Source organism: Abramis brama (genome assembly GCF_963993115.1).
Source record: "Abramis brama genome assembly, chromosome: 5".
Classification (NCBI taxonomy): Eukaryota; Metazoa; Chordata; class Actinopteri; order Cypriniformes; family Leuciscidae; genus Abramis; species Abramis brama.
In genome coordinates this window covers 48138171-48166011 of record NC_139967.1, presented here as the reverse complement: position 1 = coordinate 48166011, position 27841 = coordinate 48138171, and the positions used below count along the sequence as shown (strand labels likewise).

Sequence of the window (27841 nt, the reverse complement as noted above, 5' to 3'; positions counted from 1 at the left end):
ACCTTAGCAACCGCCTAGCAACACCCTAGCAACCACCCAAAATACCCTAGCAACCGCTTAGCAACACCCTAGCAACCACCCAGAACACCCTAGCAACCACCTAGCAACCACCCAGAACACCCTAGCAACCAAACAGAATACCCTAGCAACAACCTAGCAACACCATAGCAACCACCCAGAACACCCTAGCAACCACCAAAAACACCCTAGCAACCGCCTAGCAACCACCCAGAACACCCTAGCAACTGCCTAGCAACCACCCAGAACACCTTAGCAACCCACTAGAAAACCCCCAACAACTTTTTAACTTTAAAATACTTTAAACTTTAAACTAATTTAAACATTAAACTAATTTAAACTTTAAACTAATTTAAACTTCAAACTAATTTAAACTTTAGACTAATTTAAACTTTAAACTAATTTAAGCTTCAAACTAATTTAAACTTTAGACTAATTTAAACTTTAAACTAATTTAAGCTTCAAACTAATTTTAACTTTAAACTATTTTAAACTTCTAACTAATTTAAACTTTAAACTAATTTAAACTTGAAACTACTTTAAACTCCAAACTACTTTTAACTTCTTCAAACTTTCTGGTCCAGCTTTCTCAAGCCAACTTAAAGTTTGTCTCGACGAACTTTTTAATCTAGTTTCAATTATAACTGTATATGAATCGCAAGAGTTAAAAAATTGCAGTTTGTTCACATACAGTATTTTTGCTTTTCTTTAGAGAGATGATAAAAAAAAATATTCTTGGCTTGAAACAGATGGAAAATTGCAGTTCTATGGATGTAGCTCTGCAGGTGCCGGTTGCACCAGTCGTGCGTAAGTTACAGCTTAGCCTAGTTTTGACGTAAAGGGGCACTTACGCACTTCTAAACATTTTTCAGTTGAACCATTAAACTTAGTTGAGATACAACTCTACATATAAACTCCCTTGCATTGTTCTGTGTGACCAGCTTTATACAAACCAAACATATAATCTTTCTCGTTTTATCTAGTACCTGGCTCTTGATGATATCATCATCCCGGTGGATCTGTAGGACGTAGCCGCAGTTGCACGTGACAGTGCAGCGAGCGCCGTTGAAGTAGCCACCGTCGCTGCACTGCACCTCTGCATTCCGGATCAACGGCTCTTGGCAGTCAATGGCTTCACAGGAGTAATGAACACAACTGAAAAGATGGAGATGAAGGAAGAAGATTAACAAGTGAGCTGCACATCAATGCACTACAATCTTTAATACGCAGCAATGTCATAGCTGCCAACTTTTGAGTTTTGCTTGGAGTGAGATTTATGTCAGATTTATTTATGTTTATGTAAAAAATTATTGCATCACAATAAGTGTATTGTGATTGTCAAAACATTTTAGTAACTAAACTGAATTTTATTAGGTTTAGTGACAACATGTTACAATGTTTACATCAATTTCTGGTAAGCTACGCTTTTTTATTATTTCAATTCAATTCAATTATTGTGATTTGATTTAATATTGACTCATTTGGATAAATATTAGGTAGGCTACACAAGATAGGCATTCATTTTTCTCAAGAAAAAAACAACTCACCTAACGCTGTAAACATACAGAGAGCCCTATCAGCTGGCAGTATTATTTAAGGTTAAAAATAACACAAATTAAATATAATGCAATATAGTACACATATTTAGCAAAATACTCTCTATAGCTCTTTTTTTCTAGCCAACTAACGTGCTATAGCCTATATTATGGTCATTAAATGGCTTTCCTGAGGTAAATGTTATGTGACATAATTGTTCTCCAGCTGTTTTATTGACCCCTTTGTTTGATTGATTGGTCGATATTATGTATGAGGAATATACATTTCGCTAAATTGTTGTAGGCTACTGTATCTTTCAACAGTGTTCATTCGTGTTTAACGTTATTTAGGCCTAGGCCTACTATCAGCCGCTAGGGATCTGTCGCGTCACATTTACAAGCGCCAAAACGGTATTTATTGTCTGAATTTCGTAATAAAAGTGACAGAATCTGAGAGCTGAGATTTTTTTTATATCATAAGTAACCTGCTCTGTCTAGTCTGTCGGTCTCCGTGTCCTCTTTGCTTCGCGATTTTTCTGTGCGTGAGAAAATGGATGTGTGGCGTGAGAGCGTGTGAAAAGTGTCAATTGCGGTGAATGCGTGAGAGTTGGCAGCTATGCAATGTTATTTTTTTCTGGGCCATCACAATTAATCTCAACCATTACTGCATTATCCATTAATGCATCTTATAATGCATTTAATGATCTCATCAATGATTATAACCATGGTTATAATTTGTATCTATTCGTTGTTACACCTTTAGAAAGTATTCTGCATTAAAACACAAGACAAATATCAGATGTAACAAGGAATCTGCTAATATTGTAATGCATTTTAACTTTGATAACAATTACGTATGAAAAGACAATGTATTATGATGTACATTATGAATATCTTTATAGAAAGCTTCAAGCTTTCCATTCTGAGAAGTGCAGACATTGAGCCAGAACTTCTATTCAAATCAATGAACTCTGAATGTCTATTACTACTTACTGGAAAGAAGAAAAAAAAGAAGGTCATAACAGCTTTGGTACCTATTCATGAAACCACAGATTTTTAGCACATTTACAGTAATGCAGTTTAACTGGATGCCTTCAGATGCTTTTATACACTTTTTTAAAAAAAAAATTAAAGTCAATACCTATCTTTCACAAGATAAAAAAAAAAGTTTGTTAGGAAACTGAGAGGATTGTGGGGGAGTTTTGGTGTCAGATGTCTACGCTGTTCTTTGTTATATAAAGAGTAATTCATGTGGCCAGATGAACAATGCTGGACAAATTGAGAGCTAAACTCTATCCACAGAAAGAGGGGGGAAAAAAGCTAGTGGGAAGGAAAAATAAATCTCTACTGGAGTCAGTTTGTAAATGCAGAGTTGGCATTTTTAAACTCTTAGCTGACCAAGTAGAATCCTGGCAGATCTGGCGGTGGTCATAGGGGCAATCATGAGGTACTGGACCTTTTCAGTAAACAAGAAATGAAGAAACATGGTTTAAGGTTTCAGCCACATTTTTTTTTTTAAAGCAGGAGAACATGAAAAGTAGCTCCTGTCCCATACTTGGAATTTATGCAATCCAGTTGTTGTTTGAGCCATGTGTTTAATTGTGTATGTAACAAGTGGCTCGATTGTAATGACTACACCACCCCAGAATAACGGGGAAAACAACCCAAATAAAGGCACACAAGTACGATCTACTTAGAGAAAAGGCAAGAGGCGTGAGTTACCGTACAAACGTTTTTTTTAAAAAAAAGCTAAAAACAATGGCCAAGAATAATTTAAAACCAGAAGCCAGCACAACTGTAACTGGTTGAATGGAACAGAGAAAAAAATAAGAAAATTAACAATAATCATTGCAGGGGCTAAAGGCTTCCTATATGAAGAACAGGCTAGTATGACAGCACCAGGTATACAAAAGAGAAACCACGCCAATCAGAATCACACTCACAAAATTCACTGCAAATAATGACACAGCAATAATGACAACCCATGGTGAAGTAAAGCCTGTGGTGCAGCAAAGACCCGGCGCTCAGATCTTTCAAGCCCACTTGGAAATTAGACAAAGACGTGACTGGACCAGTTATGGCTTAAGCCTTATATGGGTGTTGTATTTGTGTTTTGTGCTTGTCTGGTCTGTGCTCTGATATGTTTTCTCTTCTGAGTGTTGTTCTGCGTACATGTGCTCTAATGGCTCCTGGTTGAGTATATAAAACGAGAGTGAAACCGAATGAGGCACGCAGTGGTGAATACCCGTACGCTTCATGGTGTCCAGTCAGCCACTGAAGACAAGCTGTGTTCTATATGTGTCACGGTTCATGGATTCATTGATTCTCTCTCCCTGTGTGTGCCTGTGCTTGTGGGTGTGCCTGCTGATTGTGGCTGATCAGCTCATTAGCGCCAGCTGTGGCATATTTAAAGTCTGTGTATTCCATCCTGTGTTGTCAGATCGTTTTTGGTTATCCTGTGGTCAAATCCTGTCCCGTCTGTGTTCCTTGGATACTACTCTTCGTTTCTCTACTGGTTCTCGGTCCCTGGCTTCCTGATCGTTCCTGCAGTGACTACAGAGGATCTGGTTTTTGCCCATTGCGTCCCTGCGCTGCTCTGTGTCTGTTACCTGCCATCCTACTGATCTGACTCTTTCTATAATTACTGTTGTTTATTCAATAAACAATTGTTAACTCGCTACTGAATCTGCCTCTACTTCCTGACAGAACGATCTGACCATACTTATGGATTCAGCGAGTAATTCCAATCTACAGGAATTCCTGACCACCAGTAGTTCACACATGGATCGGCAGGAGGAACAGATGATGGCCACGGGTCGTGCAGTACAGGCCTTAGTAGTGCAGGTGTCCGAGCTCACCAGCCAACTCCTACAACTGAGAGCTCCCACTGCGCCAACCCCGCCGCCAGTTCCCCCTGCTCCCATGAACAACGCCCATCAGCATGAGCCGCACCTTCCCACACCTGAATTCTACACAGGTGAGCGCAACTACCGCAGAGCATTTTTGACTAAGTATTCTTTATTTTTTTCTCTCCAGCTATTAAAATTTTCCAATAAGAACAGTCTAAAGTGGCTTTGGTCATGTCATGGCTGAGTGCAAATGGAACGAGGAGGCGTATTGGGATATGTTCCTGCATGGCTGACCACATTCAGAAGGAGATCTTCACCCTGGAACTTCCCACAAGTCTCGACGGGCTGATTGAGTTGGCTTTGCTCGTGGATGCGCGCCTACAACGTCGGGACCAACGTGCATGTCAGACTCTGGGTCCCGAAACCTCTGAGTATTCTACTGCCAGTGTCAGCAATGCGGTCAGCCCCACCTTCGATCACGAACCCATGCAGGTGGGTAGAGCTCGGCTTTCCCGGGAGGATAGAGAACGGCGGAGGGCGAAGGGACTTTGCCTTTAATGTGGCGGAACGGGACACTTTCTGATAAATTCTCCAGTAAATGACCAGAACGGACTGGCCGTGAAAGAATCCTCATCTATTACTCTCCTCCCGGTAAAACTGCAATGGGCAAATGGAGTTGTTTGTAATCTGTAATCTTAGTGTAATCTAGAAGAAGATTAATCTTTGCCAGGCCCTGCTGGATTCAGGAGCAGAAGATAATTTTATGGACTACACCCTGGCACAACTTCTCAGGATTCCCATAATTCCACTCACCCACCAGATCTCGGTCAATGCTCTTAACGGACAAGAACTTCCTGCCATCACTTATACCACCAGTCTTGTCACCCTCGTTACATCTGGGAATCACACGGAGGAGTTGTCATTTCTGCTCACTGAATCCCTGTCAGCTTCCATAGTCCTAGGTCACCCCTGGTTGATTAAACACAACCCCAGGATTGACTGGGGCCACGGTTCAATCTCGGCCTGGAGCGATCAGTGTTATGCCTCTTGTCTCGTGTCTGCCTGTTCGTCTGTGTCTTGTGCTTTGTTACAGGATGAGCCAGTGAATCTGTCTAACGTGCTTGAGGCGTACCTCGACCTGAAGGAAGTGTTCAGCAAGTCCCGGACTGCTTCTCTTCCTCCGCATCATCCCTATGACTGTGTGCTATCTAAGGTACGTCTCTGCCTAAAGGCAAGTTATACTCACTTTCTGCTCCAGAGAGGGAGGCCATGGTACCGGCGTTTCGTTTGCAATTTCAGCCAACTAGCCGCGCCTCTGACCGCCTTGACCTCCATCAAAACGACGTTCAGGTGGTCCGGTGCAGCTGAAGCTGCATTCTCCAACCTCAAGAGACGCTTTGTTTCAGCTCCCATTCTGATAGCCCCTGATCCTTAACGTCAGTTTGTGGTGGAGGTTGACGCGTCAGAGATGGGGGTAGGAGTGGTTCTCTCCCAGTGCTCATCCACGGATGACAAGATGCATCCTTGCGCATTTTTTTCTCAACGGTTATAGTCGATGAGAAAAAAAACGAACGTAATTATGATATTGGTAACAGACAGTTGCTGGTAGTCAAGTTAGCATTGGAGGAATGGCCTCACTGGCTAGAGGGTTAGGGGGTACCTTTTATCGTTTGGACCAATCATAAGAATCTCGAATATATCAGGTCAGCTACACGACTCAACTCCAGGTAGGCTCGGTGAGCACTTTTTTTCAGTCGTTTTGAGTTTTCCCTTTCTTATCGTCCGGGTTCCAAAAACATCAAACCCGACGCCTTGTCTCGTGTTTTTGACCATTCCGAACACCCGTCCACTCCCGATAGCATTATACCTGAGAGACTCATTGTTTCCAAACTCACATGGGAGATTGAGTCCAAGGTCCTTAGAAGCAACGATTCTGGTGGACCTCCATGTCTCGCAACATTTAGGATTTTGTTTTGGCCTGTTCTATCTGTGCCAGTGGTAAGACTTCCAATCAACCACCAGATGGGTTTCTCCAACCCCTGTCTCTACTTCCTGACAATATGTGTTCTGTTTGATTGTTTTATTTGTTTTCTTTAAAGGGGTCATATAATGTCATTTTTGTACAAGCTAATATGATTCTTTAGGGTCTAAATTAAAAGTTTGTAATATACTTTAATTAAAAATTCTCATTAGTATTGTAAGAAAACACTCATTTTACCTGGTCAAAAACAGCTCTGTTTTCAGCACGCCGTTTCAGTGCATGTGTCTTTAAATGATAATGAGCTTTGTCAATCAGCCATCGTGGGAGGGGCGTCGATATTGTGACGTCACAATATCGAACAGCTTGATTTGAGACAGGAGGAAACATATAAGAAGATTTTAAAAAAAACACTGGATGGATTTTTATCATTTTATGATGGTTGTGTACAGGCACTGCCAACACACATTTCAGTACAATCAACTTGTAAAAGTGCATGTACCATTATATGACCCCTTTAAGTATATTTTGATTACAGTAAAATTTGTGTTCTCAGTTTCATCGGTTACGCAAGTTTGTGCATTCGTTATTTAGCCTTATAATAAATGTTTAAACTGCCTCGCGTGTCCTTTTATGTTGCTTTCCCCTTTTCCAACGAGCACTTTAAAACAGGGGTTCGTAACTGGACCCCAAAAGCAGTGTGGCTCAAAAAACGAGGGGTTGGGTGAGAGCTGCGTTCAGGTAACTGCTCTCACTCAGCCTGCCTTAACGCATGCAAAAAGGACCTTAAGAACAACAGACAGACATTTTAGATTTAGAAAATTTAGAAGGCATGCGAGATTATCTAGCTCTTAAAAAAATAAACAATTTAGCTACCGTGATCTGATGATGAAATACTCACACCGCACATATAAGTCATACAATAGCTTCTATAGTGGCTATAACAGCAACAGATGGTGCTCCGACCCGAGTTATGTTAAACTGCAATGCCGCACAGATGGGAGCCCTAAAGGCACACCAAACTGAAACACATAGCTGTAGCTCAAGTTAAATCGATCCAAACTTCCCACAACACCCTGAACACACAGCATTAAACTTACCAGAGTGTAAGTGTAAGTGTAAGTCGGTAGCTCAACATCACACTTAACAAGTAAAATCGCATAATGGCACTGGAAAACACTAGGATCAAACAGCTAAGCTAAACAGCTAAAGGCACGTAAACCCTGTAGGACGAAAGGAAGAGGTGGGCTTTCAGCCATGACGCACTTCAGGAGACATACACTACAGGCTTATATACTGTAGTCGCCATGTATCTAATGATTTTAGACATGTCACAAACCTCACTACATGAAGTTTCAGCTATGCCCTGTGATATGCTATATTTTCAACAAGAAAGTCATATTCTCTATTGTGAATGCATTTTTTATAAACTGGTATTGATTACATGCATTTGTGTACTTTAAATGTTTTTATTACATTGCAGAACCATTTAAAATGAACTTGTGAATGCAAACTAGTGAACTTTTTGTAAAAACAAATGATGACCAGTAACACCAGAAACTTGCAGAAGATATACACTTTCCCTAAAACATACATATAAAAGGTCACCTATAAAAAGTTATTTGACAATTTACCCCAATAGCTTACTGTAAGCATTTTGCTCAATCAATTTTGTGTCTTAATTTTTATCAGTACAAGATATCAAAGCACAAATAAAGCACACATGATGCAACGTTAAGATTTTGGCATTCCAAATTATATATTGATATCATGTGGTATATAAATCACATGCGATATATAAAATGTATACATGAGTTAAGCAAAGATTCCAAAACACAGCATTTTTGAGTTTACCATTGTTACTATTGGCCTAAATTCATCTTATTAGTTTGCAAATTAATTTATGGCACACCCATTAACCACTGAGCCAAATCCCAGAGCCAAACACAGCCCTCTGAACACATTAAACTAATGCTTTAGTGGCATACAGTACTGAAAAGGGAAGGGACACATAAAACCAAACCATGTTAACGGACCCTGTTGTTAAAAACATTGGGAGCAGGGACATGGTGTTTCGAATTGGGCGGTATTACAGGAAATGTGTTGCTGGTGGACAAAGGCATCCGCAGATGATTCCAATTGAAATACTGACTGATAAATAGTTTGCAAGGTCTGAATATTCAGCATGCGTGCCTCTGAGCATTATTTGAAGAAAATCAACCACTCAATAAAGTACACTATGGACCTGAAGCAAATCAAACTGCTGTCGATACAGCGTCACTTTGCATTCAAAGGGCAGCTTATTCATGGCCAACAAATAATTTTCTGCTTTAACTGAATGCAAATGCAACTCTTTCAAAATGACCTCATTCTATAAATCAAGCAAATTATTTTTTTTGCACATTCTTACATGAGCTTCAGAACAGAATGGATGTATACAGAACGGAGCTATATATAAACAAGTCATTTTTGTTTTCAAATTTATTTCTTTAGTTTTGTGTTTTGTTGTGTTTTTGTAAACTGTAAATGTGGTACAGCCAGATTCAAATGAAGGTTATGCCTTGGAAACATTAGGAAACAATATAAAACAGATTCTCTTAAGAGGTCATTTAAAAAAAAAAAATGTATTTAGTTGTTCATGACCGTATTCCAGCCTTTTTCTGACCAATTAAACAGGCTGAGCAACAGTGCTTTGCTTGCTATTGGCTGTAATACAGTTAAAGCAAGAAAAAAAGTATTTGGCAGTGGGGCAGAAAAATAAACTTGTTTTCCCTTTGAATTATGTTTAGTTTTCATACCCCATTTTTCTTCTTGAATTAGGCATATATGTTTTGTTTTATGTCTCTGAAACCAAGACTTTATTTCACTTTTTTTTCTCAAATATGTGTAGCTTACCTGTACATTGTGTACAGATACTTATTTTACCTAGAAAACAAGACAAAAATACAGAAGAATAGCACAAGGTCTGACTTTATGTCATTTTATGTCACTGTTAGTTCTTCTACTGTTTGGGAATAATTGCATCTGTCCTGCTTTTTTACTGACTGAGCGAGGCTGATTATGAATAAATGTGGGAGGCAATTTATATTAATGTGTTTGTGATGTCAGAAACTTGAGGATTTCGAAACTTTCAGCCTTGTTTTCAGTGAATGCTCTTGGACTCTGGAAAAGTTTTGAGTTTTGAACATTACAATGAGGCGAAGCAAAATGTATTTTCTCATAAAACTTTGTTTACATTCAAAACCAAATTCATCATTCTAGCTTAAATGTTTCAGATTTTCTTCATTGTGTTGGTTGGAGAAAGCCAACATACTGTTCTACAATTTAAAAGTATTCATCCATTCATCCATCCATCCTTAAAACCTTCAAACTTAAAGCTGTTAAAACTACTTCAAACTTTCCGGCTAGGCTTTCTTAAGCCAACATCAAAGTTTGTCTGCAAACTTTACCATCTAGTTTTACTCTCCATCACAAACTGCATAGATACTGATGAGTCACCGCAGGAAAACCTCATACACCCTTAGAAATATAATATAATATATAGAACTTTAGGGTTCTTGATTCAATTTTAAAGAACGCTTTATGCCAAAAAGGTTCTATGTAAGGAGAAACGTCTTAAATGATTGCATAATACTTTCATATTTGATGGGATATTTCTTCTTTTTTTTTCAACTGTTTACGAGCTGTTTAATTCATAAAATGAAATTAAAACTTAATCCATAAATGACAGCACCTGACAAAACCTTTTAAGATTGAATATAGAACCTTTTCTTCTAAGAATGTGCGAGGTCTATGAAAGCAGTGGTTTGACGCTATAGGCCTGATCGCTCACCTCTGGCCCATGGGGTTGTATATTTCATTGCTCTGACAGCCGCTGATGGTGATTGGGTCAAAGAACTGGAAAGAGCGCAGGCCGACACCGGAGATGGCCACAAGATCGGAGCGGAACATGAGGAGAATGGCTTTGGTATGGTAGAAGGCCATGCTCAAGTCATGACTTACTGGGATGACCAAAGGATTGGTGCGGCAGCTCAAACGCCAGTCACCTGAACATTTCAGGGGAAGTAATAGACATATTTAGACAATTGCCAATATTAGAATCCAAGTCAAATAGTTGCACTCGCCAAAAAAAATGTGCAACGTCACCAGATCTCACCTAAGCTGTGGATGCCCTCTTTGGTGTCGATCAGTTGGACTGTAATGTTGCACTGGGCTTGGTCGATGAAGCTCGTTCCGTCTGCGGCTAAATGGATGATAACAGCCGCGGCAACCATAGGGTGTGAGAAATATGCCTGTTGGAGAGCAGATCTGGTTTACATTTATGCAGAAGTCTTGTTCTACACTGTAGTAACAGTCACTAGCTGTGTTTAAGTTGAGACATGGGTCTAACCTTCAGAGAACCACTGTAGCAAAATCACATCACATGCAAGACACTACAGGCATACATTGTTTTGTCATGTATGGTCAATTTTGAGATTTTGGACTGTTTTGCTTCAATAACGTCTTCTTTCAGAATAGTGGAAAGAATTTATTCTACTAGAATGTATATATTTGCATCTGTAGATTTATAACAATAACAATCTATAAAGGTTTAAGACAGAAATCTCCACTCAGTAGCACTCACTGTATATACACCAAATATATATGGTTTGTATGGAGTGGTTTGTCCATATATCATTTTATTTCTAAAATACATGGTGAAAATGTGTTTATTTTCCTGCCTGTTGACTGTATTGTCAGATGTATGGAATGATAAAGAGACATAACCAAAATCCCCACTATAAAAACTCCAATATGACAATAAAATTTGAACTTGGTTTTATCCAATGTTCAGATTTCTGTTCTAAAAATGAATGCATATTAGTGCATTTTTATTTAGATATTGCCTCATAATCAGACACAGTGTAATCATCCTTGGGAGTAAAACTGGGAGTTATGAAAAATATGATACACCGGTATTTTGCAAGATGAGAAGTTCATCTATGTATCATCTTTCATTTTATAACTGTATCATATATATCTTTCAATTCCTTTCATAACTGTTTATAACTGTTAATTTTCCTTGCTTTTATTTTGTGATTATTTTAATTCCTTTTGTAAAGCACTTTGAATTGCCATAGTGTATGAAAATGTGCTATATAAATAAGCTTGCCTTGCCTCATTATCATTTTTAAAACTTGTGATACCAAATTGTTTTTTTTAATTACTCTATTCACCTGTGGTGTCTTGCCTTAAAGCAATTAATAAACCTTTACACCACAGCAGCTCACAGTCTGAAATGTATCAACTACTTTGGCTTGAAGCATATTTACATTTGAAATCTCCCAACATGTCAAATACAAATATAATGATACAAAATAAAAAAAATAAAAAATATCACCTTCAACCTGTAGGGATACCAGGAAACACCCTGAGCCTGATCACAGGGAAACCAGGCGTACTGAGACACTCCATCAGAGAGGTCAAACACCTTGGACTGGCATGTCTGGCGATAGGAAACAAACAAACAAAAACAGGAAGTGGCATCAAAGCTTTTTAAACTTTTGTAAATGTTCAACGTGTCATTGTTTAGATGTAGTGATAATCCAAACAAACATGCATGACGCAGAAAAACGATGAAATAATATTTAATAAACACCAGGAACTGAGGAACTGAGGAAGACAGAAGGTTTACACCAGGAAGCCAATCAACAGAAACAGGAAACAGGTGTGAACTAATGAGAAACCATGACGACGGGGGGATACCCTTTCCCTGCAGTTCCCTAACAGTATTTTTTATGCCTTTTTCTGTGTGTTAATATGATATGTGTTCATTTTCTGTGATATTAATTCTCAGTTAATATGAAGGGCCAAAGACTAAATTAAGTTTACAGTCTTCAACACGTCTTTTGACTGGTAAGGACGAAGCGTGTGTCTGGTATCAGTGTTGTTTGTTAGAGACATACTGTAGGTGAACAGCTCTAGAAAACAGTGTCTACCCTAAAATAATCTGCATTGTCTAATGTTTTGAGAATACTGTGAAAGTGATTTTATCGAACCTCACTTAAAGGTCCCGTATTATGCCCCTTTTCACAAGATGTAAAATAAGTCTCTGATGTCCCCAGAGTGTGTATGTGAAGTTTCAGCTCACAATACCCAACAGATCATTTTTTACAGCATGTTTAAATTGTAATTTTTTTGGGTCACAGAAAAACGCGCTGTTTTAGTGTGTGCCCTTTAAATGCAAATAAGCTGCTGCTGGACGACCCAGGGGGCGGAGCTTCACGAGCTCGCGCTCAGTCTCTCAGGACAATATCATCTCACGGAATGATGATAATATAGAGATAGAGATGGAACAGGTATGGAACATCTCTGTATAGAGATGGAACAGGTATAGTTTAGTAGTTTAATTACGGTTATTATAACGTATTTGTCATCTGCTTGTATGTATCCATTATATATTAATAGCCTACAAGTCTGCTGTCTGAATGATGATCAAACATATACTGATGAGTTTAATAAAGTTTATTGTACATCACACAAAAGATGAAGCGTCAGTTTTACTTCAGAAAATCACCGTAAGAGCTGAGTAAACACAGTAAGTTATAAGAAGTGCGCAAGTACATAAACGAATTTCGGTAGAGTTGAGGGAGCATTCCTGTGGGCGGAGGTTAGTCAAAAAACGGTTCTAGTGACGTCATTAAAGAAGGAAGTAGAGGGATGTAGTCCAAACGGGCCATTCGATGTAGGCGACTTCTGTTAAATAAAATATCTCGCTTGGCATTGAACTTTGAGCTTTATAATTTTACAGATATTATTTATGCTCTAACAGCAACATTACACACTAACTAAAGTTTGAAACATGGGATCACGAAGAACGGGACCTTTAAAAAAAAGAGCTGTAAACATCATGACATTAGACAAGGACACCATGTTTCGCCCAATCTCCTGACCATATGAAATAAGATGCATGTAATTGGAGACACTATGGAAACCGGAAAAATAATCTGACCAAGAGATCTGTTGATGTGTCATGTATGATCTGGTCCCTCAAGGAATAAAGCCATATTGCATATCCAAGTATTGCAACCGCAGGTGGCACTTTTTCCCTGGAATGCACAGAATGCACTTTTTCCATGTTTGTGCAAAACAAAAAGCCTTCAAACCAATGGATAAACATCATACGCCAGTGTAATGGAAAGCCTTTGTGGAAAAGATGTGTTCTTAATTGTATTGAATGTGCACATGTAGTTCAATTACTGTGTACATATATGTTTTTACATTGTGCTTATATCGAAACATACCTGCATGGAATGACATATGTAATTAATTTCTTTAATTACACCAATAATTACTAGATACCTATAATTAGGTAATACCTAAATCCGATATTTAAGCATTTACCCATAATCGGGTATCTTTTTTTCTTCTTTTTTTCAAACAGTTTGTTCAGTTCAGTGCTGTTGTTATAATTGTCAAAAACAGAAATAAAACAATAAATAAATATCGGTTTAATATATTAGGTAATTTGGTATTGGTATCGGTTATATATTTAAAAAAAAATCCATATCCGTCGATCTCTAATAAATGACCAATCCCCAAACCTGTCCTATCCTTACCAGTATCCCACCTCAATAGCAGGAAAAGAGTTTTGCAATACATCAACGCAATAAGTATATAGTAGTTAATGACACCTATTATAAAGGTGAAACCAATATAATATTAATGAAATAAAAAGCCACTTAGGTGTACTTAAAGAGAGTGCACTTTCATGACTATGTTTCTTAACACACTTAAGTACACTTTTAAAAAGCACACTATAATAATGTTAATTTAAAAGTTTTAATTGTAAGTACATTTTAAATCATTATGTCTTAATCTTTTGCCATACCTTAAACAAGTACACAAGTGTTGACTAACGTACTAAATCACATGTAAAGTACTTAAGTGCTGTAGAATGTTATTCAATTTTACATTTAAAGCTAATATAATTTAAATGTACTAAAATTAAATTTCATCTTTAGAAATGTACAACTGCAAATTTACTTAAATACATGACATAACAGTAAAGTATATTTTAGTTTTCCATAAATGCTTGTTGGTACATTCGGCAGTGCATAAGTACAACTGAAGTGGGTACAAAAAGCGCTCTAAAGTTTGGCAAATTGCATTTTAATATAAATTTAAACTGTAATAAATTTATTAACATGCAGTTAAGTGCCCGAAAACATTGCATTCAGTTTGCACTAAAAAGTCCTCTTTAAAAAAAAAAAAAAAAAATATGCTAAAGAGTTTTTCTTGTTTTTCACAAGGCAAGGTACAACACTTTAGACTGGCTTCTGGGCTCATCCACGTGTATTTATCATTGATTTGATGAGATCATTGGAGTAACTGCTACCTATCAGTGGGTGGTGGAAGTCTCCCTGCGGATGCATAGCAGGCCTGTGACATCACTGTAAACCACAACGCCACCGCCAGGAAAGGCCCACCAATAGCCCAGCATGAGGGGCTAAATAAACCAATAAAACAAATGATCTACAACTTATTGACTCAAACCACAGGTTACTGGAATGTGAGGACAGGCTGTAAATTATAAAAGGAGCTGGAAAAATCAACACTCATTGCTCGGAGCCGGTTGAGGAAAACCGATCTGAAGAAAAAACTTAATTGAGATCTTTTGTGCAGTGAGGCTGGTCCTGTCAGTGCGGTGGATCACTGACAGCTGCAAAGTTCAACTCGGTGCGGTTTGCCGGGCCAGTCTCTGCGCTGTGATGTAACTGTGGATGTGTTTGTCACCACGTCCCACACCGTGTTATACAGAGCAGGCGACATGCGGAAAAACTGCACTTATTACCCAGGTCCGGGGTCGACCCAGCAACTGGATGTTTCGATGTGGATTTAACTACAAGCAAACAACCTCAAGCGTTCACTCCTGAAAACAAAGTAAGCCTGGGATGGTTTGATAATTGTGTCCAAGAGCTAATGTGTACCAGCTGTGTAGTTTCCCCTAACACCACCTTACTACAGACACATATACACAGAACCACAGCCAAACCCCAAGATTTTGTTTGTAAATCACCACTTAAGATAAAAGGGAAATGGAGAAGAATCATTGGGAGCCACAGGGGGAGGCCGTCTCTCCTCAGACTGCATGGGCAAAACTCGGCAAAAGTTCGGTTAAGGCTACACTGTCAGGTTCCAGTGTACGTTAAAAGGCTCCACATGGGCTCACTGGATTCCCAACAAACGTTCGGGAGGGACATGTTTATGCAGTCTGATCAATCAGGGCATGAACCAGCGTATAAGCCGCTGCTTACTTCTGTCCTACTTCCGGAAACTCCACCTCCTTGGCTGGTTACCACAAAAAACAATTAAGGAAAGTCCTAGGGGGAGCTTCGGGCTCGGCTGGAGTCTTGAGCTTGAACCCTCCATCAAGGACAGCAAGCCAAATACATATACCTCTTCTTCATTAATAATTGCATGAACGTGAACTTGGGGTGGGCAATTTAATGATTTTATGTCGTGATCGACCTTGAAGACGTCCACAATCTACTTTTTTGGCGAATCATAGAGATTGTGACATCTTTTATGTCCTCATAATAATGCTAAAATACAGCAATGACTGCCTACTGGATGGCTTAGCTGGCTGGCCAAATTATGTGTCTCTATTATGTGTCTTTCATGCGTGATGAAGCATTTGAAAAACAATTTAACAGCTGTGGGATGAACCAAATTTTGGGTTCGATTTTGGCTTCCAACGATTATGAAAGCGTGATAAACAAGAAAAAATTATCATTGTACCGTATGCCGTTTCTTTCCTTTAAAGCAGTGTGCTTTCTCCCCTCCTTAAAAGCCTAAACTTAACATCCAGATCAGTCAAATCATGTAACGTGACTGTCGTAAAAATGCAGTCTACTGCGGGACATGCTTTATTTTAAAAAGTGTTATCGAAAGCGTATTAAAACTGCAAAAGAGACTGATCAGAACACGGAAGAGCGAAGTATACTTGGGGTTTTAGGAATGCCTAAATGATCAAATATATGCAGAAATATGTCAAAATGTCTGTCTTGGCAAGTATTTACATAAAGACAGTCAGTTATGTCTTGAGTGGATGAGGGCTAACCCTAACCCTAACCCTAACAGTTGGGAAAGAAATCAGATACGTGTCATTATTTTAGATCCATGCATTCGGTCTTAAAGCCTAATGCAAATACCTGCTGCTGTCTGTAGCCGCGTTTCCATTACCCTTCAAATTGCGCAAATTGAAATTGTGAATTGAAAATACGCCCAATGGAAACACGTAAATTTCTCAAAAACTCCCATTTATCGCAAAAAAGTTGTTATGCTCGCATGAGGTGGTTTTTCAGGCAATTCAAAAAGAAATATTTTGCAAAACTGCAATGGAAACAGTTTTTGCGCATTTACAGGTCACCTGATGTAGACGACACGGTGTGTTTGGACAGAATGTGAGACAGAGTTCTTTATTAAATTCATATAAGACAAAAGAATTAAAGGAATTATAGATTCTAAACCTCAAATAAATGCCACAATCAAGACCTCGCAGCAGATATGAGGGAGAAACACCCAGAAACAGCTCATATGTGCCGCTCACAAGTATAATAAGGGTCGTTCCATCATTTCAAAACGACGGTCGCCGTCATTTCAAAATAGTTTTTTGTCGACATTTAGAAAAAAAGTTTTTGACTGAATAACTTTAGTATTTTAATAAGAATCAATGTATATTTAATGACTATTTTGACAACTGAATGTTTAATGCAATACTGCGTTTTAAATTGCGCAGATTTCATAGTCAAAGTCCATAGGCTTGTTCCAGTCTGGAAATTCTCGATAGTACATCACAAAATTGGGAAGATCGTGATTCAGATTGTGGAACGTGATTGTTTGTTATAAGATTGTGATATGTAATTTTGGGAAGATCTTCCACTCCTAATGTTAACTAAGCCAATGATTCAGGCCTGTCAAAGTTCACCATGGACACCATGTTTGCTGCACCAAAAGAGAGCATGTTTTCAACAATCCTTCAGAAAAGATGTGGATATCCAACAGGTGTCCTCTGCAAAGGTAAAACAAAGTGCTCAGTCACCGCAAACCTCAATTCTCAGAGGAACCCACGCTTCTCGGTGCAACAAAAACACATTCAGCTGTGCGGCCTGGCAACAAATCAGCCCCTGGATCACTTGACTAAAGGATTAGTTTGCAGATTTGCAACCAGCTTTGGATTGTTACACTGTCGGTAGTATTTATAAATGAACAACATGCACTCTTGTTCTGTGTTGCCTGGACCCAGATATCCCCATTTACAGTATTTGCCAGCAAAAGTCCATCGGATGACACGAAATGCATAGTTTTGCGTCACCCACCGGACTTTTGACAACTTTTGTTAAAACTACAGATCAAACTTCCGCATGTTTGTATTCCCGCCAATGGACAGTCAGATCAGCAAAGAGTCGGCTCCAAAATCAAAAGTGCAGTATGGGTGTTGAAGTTTTGGGCAAAAAAATGAACAACAGCCATTTATCTCTGTTTTCTCTAGTCATGTAGCAGTGAGTTTCTACTGCATAGACAGACAAATTTTATTAAAGCCCATCTTGCCAGCGGTGGATTCCCCCTTTAACAGTGTGGCTTAAATGAACCAGAAGCTGTTTTTTTTTTTTTTTAGGTATTAAGTGTAATTTTGTCTTTGAGCAAAAATGAATTTTTTGAGGGAAAAATCATTTATTTTGCAAGATCACTCAAAGGAAGAGCATTTCCCCCGATCTGCTACATGGTGATATGCATGAAAAGTGCAACTGAGCAGTTGTTCACGCTAACTATTTAAAAATGAGCCAATTTTGGCTTCTCGAGTCACTGTGAACATTTAGAGGCATTTTGTCTTTGTTTTCCAAGCTTAAAGACTTTCAACTCTACTGTTGCAAAAGACCTTTCCTCTGCACACACATAAACCATTTCAAGGGAAATGAATGTTTCTTATTTGGAATCTTTTGCATATTTGCTTGTTTATTTTCCCTGCCCACATTGGATAAACTTGAACTTGTTTTTCCAGCAAAATTGGGACAAATAAGACGAGGCTTTGCCAACTAGCCAATTAACATCTGCAAGCTATTTATTGAGAGACCTTTGTGAGGTTCAAACCACCATCCCAACATGAGGGAACCCTGCGCAACATTCGCCATGTGAGGTAACATCCATGCAGCAAGGCTCAAAAATCTGCCACAAAAGTGCTCACAGAATAAGGGAAATGTGTTGGGAGTGCAACCTCAGCCATATCAACTTCTCCCAGATGGTTTATGACAGCACTGATCTCATAACTGGGACTAGGACTGCGCCGGGTACGGCTTCGTCTAGGGTGTCAGGCCTGAAGCATTGGCTCTTGCCTCTGTGGGCAAACAAGGAAAATGTGTGGTTGGCCAATGGCTTCCCAAGAGCACTCCGTCTGTGAGCTAACTCCACATCACATAAACAGCCCTAGTTCAACAGGCTTCCAAAAACCCTGACATGTTAACAGCCAGCAGTGTAAATGGAGGTTGCCTTTTAAAGTCCAGTCTTTAATGGGGAAACCATCTGGAATAATTGAAGCAGGAGAAGACTCAACAGTATATGGCAAATCATTACATTTATGCATCTGGCAGACACTTTTATCCGTCACATTTAATGTATGCATTCTATCATTACATGCATTCCCTGGGAATCGAACCGATGACCTTGGCATTCCCAGCGCCATGCTCTACTGGTTGAGCTACAGGAATCAATGGCGCCTTTTTTAGTTGCACAGAGATGCCACATTGCAGCAATCAAAGCATTGCTGAAGACGATTAGTGACCCAACAAGAAATGGGCGTGACTCATCTGACCCTCCCACCTTGCAAGACCTTGCCAGTGTTTTGCGGTAGAGTCTGTTCACACGCAGACTCCAGCAGCACAATGCTCTCCTGTATGCCGTCATTACGCCTCCAGGGCAATGGAGTTTGCGTCAGCGCTCGTTGAGGAACACGGGGCGCCTTAAGGATCAGCTGGCTGCATTATGTGACCTCGCTATGCTAACATGTGCTTACTTACTGTTAACTGGTGAATTCCCTCCGGACCAGCGTCAGCTAAAAGCAGAATCCTAATGGTGCCACTACATGAAAAAGATGTTCTGTTTAAGCATTATTACAGCGGAGTCCCATTTGTGCTTGGCCAGGTGTAAGAAGTACCTCAAATGATCCCGGTTGCAGTTTGCCCAGGAGACAGGTAAAATTAGGAGCAGGTAATTATTTAAATAATTCAGCAGTAATTCCGATGCTCGATTAGCTGGTGTGTGTAACAACCCGAAGACTTTCTTCCTATGCTTTCAAACACACACTGTTGTATTTAGGAAACCATGTTCTATATATAAAAGCAACTGCAAATCCTTGCCAAATTATAATCGTTTTTACGTCATTGTGGTAACAAAACCACAAAAGCACACACATTGCATGCATTCTATTATATTATTATGCAAAATAGTGATGTGCCCGAAGCTGAATACCCTATTCAGAAAGGCACGAATAATGCCATCAAAATGATAAATAAACTAATAAACTAATAAAAATAAACTGAGTTCAAATCGAATGAACACAATGTTATCTCTTATTAATGTGCATGTTTTTAGAAATCTGAACTTGTCAAGAGTAACAGTAAACGAAGATACTGAGATACTACAATGATGCATTTTTTAAAAACTTTTTGAAATGCTTATGATGATGTTTATAAAGCTTTATTTAACGTCAAGAGTTTAATAAAAAATAAAAAAAAAAATATATATATATATATAATGTTTTTTTTGTGTGTGTGTCTGTGTGTCTGTTAACACATCTAATGTTGTTATATTAAAGATATACAGTATATATTTATATAAACATGTCTATACATTAATAATCTTAATTTTTAAATATTGCTTTACAATGCAAAATGTGCCAGTTGGAGTAATTACAGTTATTGGAATAATTACAGCTATTGTCCAAAAAGTCTACTCAGGAAATACTGTCCGAAATAAAATATTTACAAGCTCAGATTATGAATATTGAAGAGTAATTGTTAATCCAAGGGTATGAACAGTGTGAAACCCGAAACAAGATAACTACTTTAATTGAAACTCATTCTCATAATTTACGCTTCCTCTGCACTCGTGATGTAGAAGACAGATCACTGGATCTCTGTGATTAATTGGTATTAAATGTTAATTAGAGTTCAAATGGATGAAAATGGGCTAGAGTTACTGTATATGACCTAAATCAAGAGCATCTCTTCCAGGCCACACAGAAGAAAAGACGTTGTGTTCTCTCTTGCTGTAAGACACACAGACGGTCTTTAAAATGTCAGGTGGGGAGCAGAGACATTACCGTGTGCAAGTCTTCAGATGTGGCTTTCAGTGAATGAAAATGACCTAAAGATTGGTTTGTTCTTCCTGGAAAAATAGACACAGACTCTTCCTCTCCTTCTCTTGTCTTCTGAAAACATCCCAGCAGATCCCTATCGGCTACGCTCCTTTCCCTACAGGGGTGAACAGGCACTTGAAGGTATACGGGACATGTCTGAACCCTTTCTGAAGGAGAGGACACAACAAACAGCCGAAGAAAACAAAACAACACAAGCATTTCAAAGTGTTCAAAGCTCTTTAAACAGCCCTGGCCGATGCGCCTTGGGTTGTGTTGACTTCAGACCGCACTACAGACGGCAGATGGCACTCTAAGAGATGAGGAAAAGGCCATGTGTGCTACATGTTTAGGAGTATCGACCCACGGAAACATGTTCAGAATATATTCTACTTATTGGAAAGGTTTATTTCTTGGACATTTTAGGAAACAGCCATTCCTCAGCAAAACTTTACGCTGTGTGTTCTTGGAAGGAAACAGGCCGGGACTGTTTGACACCGAGGTCGGCGTGTAATTTCACAGACATCTTTACGGTCCACTCAGCTATGGAGATTTTATCTCCAGTCTTACGGAAGGAACTGAGGCAAGTATTTGTGGCCAGCCAATGTTCTTACATGAAAAGGACCATCTTTTGCAAAAGTCCACAAGATTTCCAAAAGGCCCAGTTTTGCAGAAAAACCAGTTCACGATTTACCACATGCCTTATTGTTTACTTGACTGTTCATACAACATTTTTTTTATGCGAGTTTAGTATGAAATATGATCCATCAGGCTTTTGAGGGAGGTTTATTTGTTCATCTCTCAATCATCATTGTATTGCATTGCATTATATGTTTTGCCCTCCATAATCAAAAATAAACAGTAAGATGACATTTCAATGCTTAGTTTTATGATCGATTCTGTTTAGTTTTTATTTTGGAGGGCAAAGCATATAATGCAATGCAATGATTGAGAGATGAACGCTCCCCAAAAGCCTGATGGATCATATTTGATACTCAACAAAAACACACATGGAAAATATATAATATGTTGCGTAAAATTCAAGTAAACTTTTCCATTTAAAGAAAAAAGGATTTCATATGTCAGGCTTTACAGAGTTAAAAGTCTTGAATAGTTTTAGAACTAGACCATTTTCTTTACATAATATACTGTATTTAATACATTCATGCATGATAGAATATAAGAAAATATGAATGCTGTTGATTTTAGGGTATTGGGTGTCTTTTTTGTGAGCGACATGCATCAGATATCAGGTGAAAAACTGTGGCTCATCCATGAATGTTCAAAGCATCTAAAGATAATTCAAACTGACCTCAATTTATAACAACAAATCGACCATTCGATGTCAATGAGAATTGTTCATGTGAGCAACCGCTGGCAATGCAAAGTCGAGCAATAGAAAGGCACAGTGATGTAATGCACAGAAGGCAGTGTGTTGACGTGACTGGCCTCCTCATAAAGTCATAACACCTCCATCACTGTCGATGTGAACACATCTTAAAGGAACACACCAACTTTTTGAGACTTTAGCTTATTCACCGTGTCCCCCAGAGTTAGATAAGTCCATACACACCCTTCTCATCTCCGTGCGTGCTGTAACTCTGACGCACCCACCGCTAGCCTAGCTTAGCACAAAGACTGGAGGTAAACGGCTCCAGCTAGCATACTGCTCCCAATAAGTGACAAAATAACGCCAACAGTTTCCTATTTACATGTTGTGATTTGTATAGTCACAGCGTGTATAAGTAACAAGGTCACATGAGACACAGCCATCTTCTAACCGTATACATACTGGGAACTATATTCTCAGAAGGCAAAGCACTGCTACTTCTGCTGAGTGATTTACTCCAACTCTGAGCGAACTCTCTGCTCCTCATTACGGGGCTTCTCAGGCGCTGCGATGGGTATGTATGGACTTATCTAACTCTGGGGGACACGGTGAATAAGCTAAAGTCCCAAAAAGTCGGCGTGTTCCTTTAAGGCTGAATCTAGGTGGACACAAACCTTAGTAATAGCAGGATATCCTGCAGCCACGTCGGCTGGGCAGTACAGCCTATCTTCATGGGACACTTCCACTGTGGTGGCCCACTGGTCCAGAAAACCATTCGGCGTATACAGACCACAGTCCTTCACTCCCGTCTCCCGCTCGAAGTCTTCACAGACGCCGTCGCCGTCATAATAGTAGCACATGCTCGGCTCATCTGCACACACACACACACACACACAAACACGTGTACATATTCATGTTTCAGAAAGAGAAATTTGTCATGTTAGCATCAAACAAACACTAAATTTACTGTACATTTAAACAAAAATATTTATGGGAAAAGTACAGTAATATGACCGTGAATAAAGCCTGAACTAAAGAAAGTCTTCTCTTGTTTTCCGTGTGCAGATTGAAAACCCCTGTCCTCACAGTTTCTTCTTCATCCAAATGATAATTAGCGGAAATAAAGATCACAGCGGTATATGCTGAAAACAAGTGACATTTACACATTTGTTCTTTCAGCAGATCAATCACATGACACTTTTATTTAAGGTTATTAGTTTTGAATGTAGTTTTAATATAATTTCCAATTATTCATACCAATATGGTTTAGTTTTAGTTATTTTCACACTATGATTGATAGCTTTTGGTATTTGTTTAGTTTTTGATTGTTTTTTTTTGCTTTTAGTTTTAGTATATTCTTAAGGAAAACGTTCTCCTGTACACAAAGTTATTGACTGGTCTCTCTCTCTCTCTCTCTCTCTCTCTCTCTCTCTCTCTCTCTCTCTCTCTCTCTCTCTCTCTCTCTCTCTCTCTCTCTCGCTAACAAATGGCAAACACAAATTTTTTTGTGAGTAGTGTTTATCATCTGAGATAATTTGGCAGTAATCTTCAACAGCTGTTATTGCGAGGGGTTTTGTGTGAAAAAAAAACAAAAACATAATCCGTTAAATTCCATTGTCCCTCCCACATTATATTGCAAATATATATAGTCAAATGTAATGTGTGATCATATGACTAAACACAATATACTGATATCGATATATTCCATCAATAATTATTATGTTAATGTCTTTCAAATGTAAGGATATCATAAATTATGTATATACTTGTTACTATACTCAAGTTCTTATGGGCCAGGCTAAAATGCACCACTCAACTCTATCCATCAACATCTGAAAAAGGTACACTGCAAAAAATGCTTTTCTTACTTAGTATGTTTGTCTTGTTTTCAGTCCAAATATCAAAAAATTTCTTAAATCAAGATGCATTAAATAAAGTAGTAAAATGCAATAAGATATTATGTCTTGTTTTCTGGGGAAATAAATCAAAATTAAGTGAGTTTTTTGCTTAAAACAAGAAAACTTATCTGTAAGAAAAATAATCTTGTTTCTGTTTGAATATTTTTCTTACCCCATGGCCATGGACAGATAATTTTGCTTGTTTTAAGCAAAAACTCACTTAATTTTGATTAATTCCCCCTGAAAACAAGACATAATATCTTATCTAGTTTTACTTATCTAGTAAATGCATCTTGATTTAAGAATTTTTTTATATTTGGACTGGAAACCAGACAAAAATACTAAGTAAGAAAAGCATTTTGTGCAGTATATCCTGTTTTAAACTACAAGTACCATTAAAGGAGACATATCATGCTTTTAAATTGTTCCTTTTTACATATAAATCATACATTTGTAGTCTATATAAAGCGGAACTGCAATGCTTGGGTCTGAATTCCTCATTATTATAGCTCCACAGGCCCCTTTTCTACCCCTTTTCTGATGTGCGTCTGAGAGCAACTCGTTTTGGTGCGGTCTCTTTAAATACAATTGAGACACTTCATACCCCGCCCACACTCGGTTCAACTCCACCCCGTTCGGCCATTTTTGTAGTCTGATAGCAGAGATACGATTATCTAGTGGCACAGAAACTTTTTATTCACACGTTATTAACAAAATGTCAACAACGGAAGACTTGTCCAGCCAGCCTTACATGTTCGAGCCAGAGTCGGAGCCGGAGCGAGATGAAAATGAAGACGACGAACCTGTAGAACAACGTCTTCATATGGATGTATCGCAATGGTGTGTTACTGTATTTACACATGAAACTTTGGTCTTCCGACCTTTTACCACCGTGTCGATTTATTTTGATTAATATGTGCGAGGGAGAGAGAGCAAGACAGCGTCTAGTTTGGAGACGGTGATGTCTTGTTTACACTTTCGCCTGGCTCTGAAGAGAGAGAGTGAGCGCGCGCGCGCGCTGCGCGCGACCGGGTCTCTCTCTCTCTGCTCGTTCTTTCAGTTAAACATGCGTCCTGTAACAAGCGCGGCAGTTCATCTACATTAAACGGTGTAATGAAGCGTGTGGGTTACTACATCCAACAACCGAACATTTTAACTTACCCTCTCATAACTTCTGCATCCTTTAGCTTGGACTACAAAATTGCAGCGAGTGGGCCGGAAGTCAATGTCCTTATTTGGCAGTTCCGCTGCAAATACTGTGACGTAATAGTTCAAAAAACGTCATAGATAACAGAAAAATCGGAACAGTTTGAAAAATATGACCAAAACAGAATATAAAGATATCAACGAAGCACCTGAAGAGAATAATTTCATATTTTCTGTACTTCTAAACACTCCAAATATACAACAAAATGCATTTAAGGGCTAAAAAAGTGCATTTGGCATGATATGTCCCCTTTAAAATGAGTTGGATTTAATAATGTTATCAAATGTAATAAAATGAAGAAAGTTAATAAAAGTTAAAAGTTAAGTCTACTGCTTCTTTCCGCAACACAAATATCCAGTGAGTGTCGCTAAAAGCATGTTCAGTGTTATTCGAAACAGAAAGTGAATCTGTCAGTGTTTTATTATTTTGGATGTTATACGCATCACAGCAGTTCGGAAATTAAAAGTCCGGTGAGAGCTCAAAAAAGTGAAGGCTTATTGCGTTTAAAAATAACGTCCCACCTACACTAAACCCTAAACATACCCGATCAAGAGCAAATGTGAGATAAAAATGCATTAGCTGAAGCAGGCATGCCATTTTAACTTGCTTCTACAAGTCTTTGAGCTCTTTTATTGTGACTCGTGTTTCACAGACTCGTACGTGTGTACGTAAGTGTATCAGGTGAGCTTCAGAGCAAGTTTACTACAGCAGAAAAGACACACATATGGAGCTGCTTATGTGATGCAAACATCAAAATGTATAAGTTTACAACCAGGTTTGGTGCTTCTACATCAGTGTTATTCACTTATCATTTCCCTCTGATATTAGGGATAAGTTATGGTTATGGTTAGGGTTAGGTTTAGGGGTATGGATAGGGTTAGGACTAAATTTTCAGACAGGAATGCTGTTCCAGAATCAACAAAATATGGAACATGTCTTACTTGGCAAAATCACGGTGACTGTAGGCCTATAGGTGAGACAGTTTTGTTAAAATGTAGGTAGAGACGGTGGTGATTTTGTGTATAGAAGTCAATTCAAAATATGTGATGAACTATTAAAGTTTAGTACAACTAAGACTTTTGAAAATGTACCACGTGTGTAAAACAAACAAAAGTGATTACATAAAACATAAAAATAATAATAATAATAATTGTAAATCCTGTGAATTCTGTACCCAACTGTAGTTTTATTACCATATCATGTTTAATTAAAAAAGTTCTTAATTTATAATATACTATATATCATTTACTAAAACTACATGGCTATGTTTATTTCATTTAGTTTTGCAACCATAAGAATGTATTTTATTCTAGTTTCCATCTTCCTTTTAGCTTTGGCTAACTCTAATGTCCTTGTTTGTGTTCTTAGACGACGCACACAAGATCGCTGGATATCATTAGGCAGTGAATTATACACACACACCTACCAATGATGAGTGAGTTCAACAAATAAATATTTATACTAGCCATGAAACTATTTTGCATTTTGAGACAAACAAAAAGAGGTCATTTTGTTACACTCACAGCATCATGTCATAGAAGAAAGTGAAAGTAGACCCACTTAAAAAATTTGATTTTTCTCGTAAAATGTTCACTTTGATGGCTTAATGTGAGCGATATTCAACATGTGTGCCGGCACATGGAGCTGTAAAGAATGGCAACAGATGTTTTATTTAGCAGGCGGCTTTAATTTCTGATCTGAAACGCTCACGTAATTTACAACAGTGAGAGTCAGATTGTCCTTCTCAAATACTATTTAAATCCATGATGCTGCAGGTCCTAATAAAATCACCGGCCAATTGACCCTTTGCAGGGAGTTCGACTGACAGGCGATCTGACCAATCATAATCCGCCATTCGCCAAATCCGCCATTTTTGTCCGACACGGCAGTCAGGAGAGTTAGTAGATTAACGTTGGAGGATTTGAACTTGAAAAGCGGAGTGTACTGACGTCTTTCCGCGGTTAAAACAACATTCCTTCTGATGTTCATTCATGTTTATTTGATGCTATAAATGAACTAGAAGGAAGAGATGATCGGTTCACGAGCAGCTTTAACTGAGCGATCTGTCAGATACATTAAAGAGCCACAAAACGGTATTTACTGTTTAAATTTCTTTACAAAATGATAAAATTTGAAAGTTGAGACTTTGTTTCATATCAAAAGTAAGCTGGTCTGTCCTGTCTGTCAGTGTGTTGTCAGTGTCCTCTCTGCTCCGTTATGTGTTTTTAACTGTGTGAGAACGTGTGGCGTGAGAGCGGCGTGGCTTGTCGGACATAGCAACAGTAACTAAAGGGGGCGGGTCTTTGCAAACAGTCAATTGCAGAGTATTTTCTCAGATTTGCCACTGACGGGTGTTCATTTTGGATCTATGCTGCCGTCAGAATCCGAGCAGATGAAGGCATCTTGGCAGACAAGATGTTGCTCAAACATTGGTTTCAGATGTGCCTTCATGCCTTCCTACCACCGAAGGCAGCATTCTTCAGCTTTCGGATCCATCAGGTTTTCCAGACAGGAGAGCTGTTGAGTTTTGGGATATTTGGGATGAGTTTTCCAGGCCCTGGAGCCGCTGTTCCTCATTCAAGTGTTTTAGCCGTTCCTCCTCTGTTCGTCTCTCACTATTTCGCATTCTCCAAT

The 27841-nt window shown here is 38.6% G+C and overlaps 1 protein-coding gene across 1 annotated transcript in view; it reads right to left on the bottom strand.

The window, feature by feature from the left end:
• Positions 1–27841, bottom strand: part of pappaa (pregnancy-associated plasma protein A, pappalysin 1a) — a 106522-nt gene that overhangs the window by 36985 nt on the left and 41696 nt on the right. The window contains exons 11-15 of the mRNA XM_084114363.1: positions 22777–22973; positions 11761–11865; positions 10537–10672; positions 10213–10426; positions 1005–1173 (exon numbers count right to left, since the gene is read on the bottom strand). Of these exons, the coding sequence (XP_083970489.1) occupies positions 1005–1173; positions 10213–10426; positions 10537–10672; positions 11761–11865; positions 22777–22973 (821 nt within the window). The remainder of the gene's footprint in view (positions 1–1004; positions 1174–10212; positions 10427–10536; positions 10673–11760; positions 11866–22776; positions 22974–27841) is intronic.